At 53.2% G+C, this 6,332-nt stretch overlaps 3 protein-coding genes across 3 annotated transcripts, besides 3 other annotated features; all 3 read left to right on the top strand.

Annotated features, from left to right (window-relative positions):
* Positions 1 to 1,152: 1,152 nt before the first annotated feature.
* Positions 1,153 to 1,188: a microsatellite.
* Positions 1,189 to 1,422: 234 nt separating this feature from the next.
* Positions 1,423 to 1,455: a sequence feature (GA-rich).
* Positions 1,456 to 1,508: 53 nt separating this feature from the next.
* On the top strand, positions 1,509 to 1,940 carry Tco025E_03564 (uncharacterized protein; the record flags this gene model as incomplete). The annotated part of the gene is made up of 1 exon (XM_029370482.1): positions 1,509 to 1,940. The coding sequence occupies one exon, from the start codon at positions 1,509 to 1,511 to the stop codon at positions 1,938 to 1,940; it is 432 nt and encodes a 143-aa protein (XP_029229467.1).
* An 83-nt stretch (positions 1,941 to 2,023) lies between these two features.
* Positions 2,024 to 2,057: a sequence feature (A-rich).
* Positions 2,058 to 2,395: 338 nt separating this feature from the next.
* Positions 2,396 to 3,568, top strand: Tco025E_03563 (tetratricopeptidedomain 4; the record flags this gene model as incomplete). The annotated part of the gene is made up of 1 exon (XM_029370481.1): positions 2,396 to 3,568. The coding sequence occupies one exon, from the start codon at positions 2,396 to 2,398 to the stop codon at positions 3,566 to 3,568; it is 1,173 nt and encodes a 390-aa protein (XP_029229466.1).
* A 530-nt stretch (positions 3,569 to 4,098) lies between these two features.
* Positions 4,099 to 6,015, top strand: Tco025E_03562 (proton-dependent oligopeptide transporter, POT family; the record flags this gene model as incomplete). The annotated part of the gene is made up of 1 exon (XM_029370480.1): positions 4,099 to 6,015. The coding sequence occupies one exon, from the start codon at positions 4,099 to 4,101 to the stop codon at positions 6,013 to 6,015; it is 1,917 nt and encodes a 638-aa protein (XP_029229465.1).
* Between the last annotated feature and the right edge of the window lie 317 nt (positions 6,016 to 6,332).

The raw sequence follows: 6,332 nt of genomic DNA, 5'->3' as shown, positions 1-6,332 counted from the left end.
TTGTGTAGCTTCCCTGGTTCTTCATTTTTGTAATTTTTTTTTTTCTACTCATCAATGAGGCCGCGTTGGGGAAGGCAGCGCGAGTGCAGTTGTGCTGTTTCGTGCCATCCCGCCAGCCCCGCACTGCCTCCCACGCAGAGGGGTTTGGCGGCTGCGGAGCCCGCAACGACCGCCACCTCGTCGGCCGACAGCGAGTGCCCGGTCCTCATCGGTGTGTGTGTGTGTGTTATTGTACGAGCGTGGGATGAATCGCACCTTCGGTGGTGGGGATGTTGGGCGCGTTAAACGAAGGTGTCATCGCCCATTGTGGCACTTTCTTTCTTTGTAGGAATAGGAGGGGCAAGGCCTCAGCCAGGCGCATATTCGGTTTTTTTTTCTCCCTTTTTTGTTTGCGTCTGCTTATGTGTTGCCGTTGGTCCTTTTTCTCTCCGCCGAGGAATGGGCTGAGTCGCGCATCCCCGTGTGTTTATGTGGCTGCAGTGCTCTTTGTTTTTGCTTTTTTTTGGTTTGCGCGCGCTGGGCGCATGGGCGGGAGCTGCGACTTGGACGCGAACCACGGGCAGTGGAGCCACGCTGAAGCAGACACACAAAAAAGGGCGGAGCGCACGAGCTGTTGGCGGCGAGGAGAATGACTGCCCCTCCGAGAAGGGGAGACACTAACAGAGCGAAGAAGTCGCTGGCGACCCCGCACCGCATTGCAGAAAGTCTATTTTTGCGTGTGCCTGCGGGGTGAGGAATGTCATCATCGTCGTCATTACGCCAATCCAGTACTGAGAGGGGCTGTCTGTGGTGGTTCCGTTGTTGCTCCCGGTGTTCTGGGAAGGATCCGCTTGTGTGGCTTTTCCAAGCCCCTGTGTGGGAGGGATGGCCACGCGCGTATGCACGCAAGCAGGCAGAAACGAGCCAATGAAAATGTAAGTTGAGCGGGATGTAAATAAAGCGAGTTCTGTAGGAGATTTGCGCCGCCGCAACAACCACGCAAAGAAAGAAGGGACTCAATGGCTGGGCAAATGAGCGCTGCAAAGGAAAACGAACTGACAGAAAAATAAATAAATACTAGCGAAGAAAAAAAGAAAAGGGAACATAAAAAGGGGCAGGAGGGAACAAACAACCACACACGAACGACTTACACCACTATTGGTCACATCCGCATGTATCTGTGTGTTTGTGGGTGCGTGTGTGTGTGTGGTCAACGCAACTTGTAGATGGTGGCGTTCAACTCATAGTACGTGAAACATTTATATGGTCGTTGTTTTGACTGTGTATCTCTGTTTTCTGACCTCAGCCCCCTCCCCACAACTGTATCTCCTGCGCTGGCACAAGCCATGTCTCTGCTGCCTTTGCCTTTTCCCTCTTTGCTCTGCCCGCAGCAGGTATCCGTGCGTAGAAGAGGGGGGGAACGGGCTGTGCCTTTCGCGCTAGTCTCTCTCTCCCTCTATCCCTCTCTCCCTTTCTTCCCGTGCGCGGCGCTTCTCCAACGCATACAACGTGCAGCTGCACTCCACAGCATGCTGCGGTGTAGCGCTATAGCGGCCGATAGCTTCAAGGAGCACTACCACCGTGTTCATCTCCCGAGAAGGTTGGCGCTGCAGCGTTACATTCGCCAGCAGACACTCCGGAGGCAGTCAAAGACGGAGCTGGAGGTGCCGTACAAATACAACCGCTGGTGGGTCAATGCCGACCACGAATTTGTGCACCAACACGCCTTTGTGGAGGACCCAGAGGTGACGAAGGCCAAGCGTGAGGCGCTGCCGCCAGTGACCAAAGAAAATGTGTGGAAAGAGCCACAAAAAACATTCTTTATGCCGTTTGCGCCGTACATTCGCGTCGTGGACTACCCCAAAGATCCAGATGCGAAGTTTATGAAACCGGTGAATGTTCCCCGTTGGAAGGACTACATGCAGCGCACAAAACCTGTCGTGCCGAGGACGTGGTACTAACGAAGCGAGGCCAAAGCAAGCAGAAAGAAATAAAAATAAAAAATATGCGACGAAAAACGAAAAGTACAGCAAACATGCGCAGTTTTTTGTTTTATTTTTTATTTGGTTTTGTTGTTGCTGCTTCTTTCCTCCTTTGTGCCCTTGCTCTGCGTCTGTGTGTGTTTGTGCATGCGCGATTTGGAAAGGCGTTGCGGAGGATCTGACGCGTGGATCTTCCTTGGATTCCTTCCGGCGACTGTAAGAGGGTGCTTGCCGAAAACTAACTGAGTCGTGTGTGAATTGCTGGGAGAAGCTCTGGGCGTTATCATTGTTATTTTGCTGGAGTGATGCTCTTCCCCTCGTCCCCGCTCCCATGTTCCTCCCCTGTGCCCCCTTTGTTCGTCCTTTTTTTCACCACTCCCCGGATTCTCCCTGCGGCTGCCAGCAGGAGGCGGCAGGGGACTCAAGTAGGGCCGATGAACTTGAGCAGTTTGGTGCCGCCGGATAAGCAGCTGACGGCCGAGCAGCAGAGCCACATACGGGATCTACAAGACGAGATCGACGAAATATGGAGCCGCCGCGGGGACTACAAGATCGACGACAAGGCATGGGAGAAGATGCCACTCTTCATGGAGAATATCACAGACGAGGATCTGCATAAAAATGCCGATTGTGCTGCCCTTGCTAGTATCGCCTACGACGAGGTCCCAGCGGAGGATATTGCGGAGAGTAGGAAGCAGCACGGCAACAGGGCTATTCAGCTCGCCCTCAATCCGGAGCAGGTGAACAAGGAGAATCTTGCCCGCGCGGCGGCCCACTGCTACACTGAAGGCTTAAATGCAAAGTGCAAAGATCCAGTTCTGAATTCACAATTGTATGCCAACCGCAGTCTTGCGCAGTACATCATTCAGAACTTCGGTCATGGTCTCGAGGACGCACAGCGTGCCATCATCCTTAACCCGGAATATAGCAAGGCGTACTATCGTGCTGCACGGTGTGCGGAGCGTGTAAAGAAGTATGACCTTGCTATTGACCTTTTGACAAAGGGGCGGTGCACAAACCCGCCGCCAGAGGGCTTTGCGTTGGAGGACTTTGCGGAGCTGGAGCGTGTATGCCGTGACGGGAAGGAACGAGTACAAAATGAGGAAAAGAAGAACAGCATTCGCACACGGGTGAAGGCGGCGGAAGCGTGTGGTATAATGCGTGCACTCACATCTTGTGGCATTCGTTTGTCACCCATGCCGGAGGTGAGTAGTGAGCAGATGGGGTTGTATGGTCATCATCAGCCATACTTTGACACAGATGGGCTTTTACACGTCCCTCTCCTCTTCATGTACGACGAATACCAGCAGACAGACTTTATGCAAGATGTCACATGCGACGTCAGCACGGCAGAACTCCTCCACGAACTAATGCCATTCCCCTGGGACGATCGCGGTCGTTATCGTCACATAGATGACGTCGTTGTCGTCTTCAAGGTAGACGACGGGGTAAAGATGGCAGAGTACTACGAGGTGGATCTGTCATGGCCGCTGATGGAACTCTTCCGCTCCGAGTCGTACAAGATGCCAATGCTGCTTCCCGTGCTCCACGTCGTCTGCAGAAGCTCCGAACTACTGCGGGACTGGGATCCCCAGAAGCCACTGTAGAGAACTTTTGTTTTATTACGTTCTCTAATATTCCTCTTTTTTTCCCCCTTTTTTTCCTTTTTCTTGTGTTCTCCTTAATGATGAGTCCTACACATATTCGAGTAACCTCGGCAGGAGCCTCCAGTCACGGAGGACAGGGGGGAACTGACACGCGGGTGCAGAAGGACCGAGTAATTGGCCCGAGAAGCCGAAAAAAAAGAACAAGCAAATAACAATAATGATCGGGGTTAAAAGGGGCGGCGAACGATAGTGAAGACTCGCCCAGCCCGACGAGTGGAGAAAGCATCAGCCATGAGAGAAAGCGATGAAATGGAGGATGCTTTTAGCTGTCATATCTTTTAATGATGCTCCGCATTTTATGTCTCTGTCTTGCCAATTGGCTGTTGCTCTGCTGCCCTCCTCCATACTTGATGGCGTAGAGGTAGGCCGCTTTGACGCCCGCGAGTCCATTGATTATCGCATTGGGACGAAGCGAATATAACTTCAACGCTTTAGGGAGGGAGAGAAGGAGCTGAGATCCAACGTCTACCATGATGCTGCTTGGGTTTCCCTCCGGGGTGTGGATTGTGATGGCCGTGGAGTTCACAGAGAGGCTGGGATACTATGGAACCACTTTTATGCTTATGATGTACTGCACGAGTATGCTGCGTTGGAGCCCCTCCACTGCAAACGCTGCCATTAACGGCCTATACGCTGTCACACCGGTGGCCGCGTGCATTTCTTCTATACTCTCCGATGGGCGTTGGGGTCGCCCGCTTTCCCTTGTTGTTTCCCTGGCAGCATACGCAGGTGGACTATCGATGGTGGCCCTCTCGTCGTACCCTTTTATGTACGGAAAATTTCCAGTGGAGCCATCCGTCGGGAGTATTGTTCTGTTTGCTTTTGGTATTTCGTGCTTTTCGATCGGGTACGGTGGGATGAAGGTGTGCACCAACCCGTTGATGGCCGATATTGTCTCGGAGGCTTACGAAGACGACGAACAAAACCGCGAAGTTGTGCTTTCGCAGCTTTTTCGTTGGATTTACACAGTAATAAATGTTGGGTCCCTCGTTGGCATGTTTGTGCCTCCGCTGCTACGCTCTTTGGATAATCGAACTGTTGTGCTTGGCTCAGTGGTATACACTACAGGCTTTTACCTTGGGTTTACGCTATCGGCGGCATCTTGTCTCTTGGGGCTATTTATATTTGGCGTCACATATCGCCAGTTTCGGAAGAATACACCTGTGCCCGAGTTTGTGCTGGTACACGTATTTTTCCGTGCCATTCGCATACGGTGGTACTTCGCTACTGGGCGCATTCGCGATGACGCGTTTCAGGCCGCGCATCGTTGGGACCTGATCGACTACGCTGCCTACTCTGCCACCGGGGACAGTTGTCCTGACGCGACGGCGCCGCGCACCGACTTGGCAGTCCCTTCTGACCTCTCAAGGAATCGACCGAGCTCGGCGGGGGCTGGAACTGTCAGCGCTCCAGTGAGCAACGAGCAGGGGCCCGTGGCGCCAAAACTCGGCGGTGACGCGGCGGAGAAAGAGGAGAATCCAAGCGACAGTGCCTCACCCGAGATTGATGGGATGGAACAGGTGTGGGTGGATAGCGCCAAGACGATTGTTTCCGTCTGCCGTGCCCTTGTTCCAATGCCCATCTATTGGCTAATTACAAACCAATTCAGCACCAACATGATTTTGCAGGCGTCATCGACGCGACTCCCACCGAAACTTCCCCCAGAAATCTTCAACAACGTCAATACTGTGGCACTTCTTGTCTCGCTGGTGCTTTTTGACCGAGTCGTGTTTCCACGCATGTTTGCTAACCGCCCCCCTCCTGTGCGAGGACGTATGGTGGTTGGGTGTGTCACGATGGTCCTTTCCATGGTGTGGTGTGGCTTTGTGCAGATTGGCATAGATCACCGTGGAACGTATGACGAAAGCGACTTTTATAATTTGTTTCCCGGGATGATAATGTTGTCCCCTGGTTGGTTGGTTCCGCCCTACATTATGCAGGGTGTCGCGAGCGCCTTGGTGGACACAACTGTCCTGGAGGTGGTCTACGTTGCGGCACCCACCCAAATGAAGGGCGCCGTGATGGCGCTGTACCTCCTGACCTCCAGCCTAAGCGGGTTCCTTGGCATGGCCCTCTCTCCTGTGATGCGGCCGAAAAACGCAAAAATCACCAGTTTTTCTCTTGCGGGGGCGCTTGTACTGGTGACAATTTTGTTCTACTTTTTGAACCCTCCCCCAGAAGACGCGGTGCAGTCCGGCGACCCCTCCACTGAGGATGCCGTGGACAAGTGCGACGCGGTGGCCAAATCCGAGGGGGACGCCCTGCTGCTGAAGGAGGGTGATTCACGCATGGATAAAGTGGTGCACTACGGCGGCGTTCCCCAACACGAGGACGCAGCGCGGCGGTCGCCTGCAGCTGCAGACCCTCCAGTTCCAGCACAGCACTAGTCCAGCGTGAGCAGGCGGGACGCCTGCACAGTACATGGCAGTGTGAGGACAGACGAAGAATGAAATGTAGGACAGTGGAAGAGTGTAAAGGAAAAGAGAGAATAGTAGCGAGCATTGTAAGTAAACGAGAATTGGAATGAGAGCCGGAAAGGAATGAGAGCCGGAAAGAAATGAGAGCCGGAATGAGAGCCGGAAAGAAATGAGAGTAGGAATGAGAACAAGAAACAAATGAGAGTAGGAATGAGAGCCGGAAAGAAATGAGAGTAGGAATGAGAGCCGGAAAGAAATGAGAGTAGGAATGAGAGACCGGAAAGAAA

This window comes from Trypanosoma conorhini (genome assembly GCF_003719485.1).
Source record: "Trypanosoma conorhini strain 025E chromosome Unknown Tco_14.4_contig_00164, whole genome shotgun sequence".
NCBI lineage: Eukaryota > Euglenozoa > Kinetoplastea > Trypanosomatida > Trypanosomatidae > Trypanosoma > Trypanosoma conorhini.
Note: the sequence above shows the minus strand (reverse complement) of the source record. Positions and strands in the feature narration are given on the sequence as shown.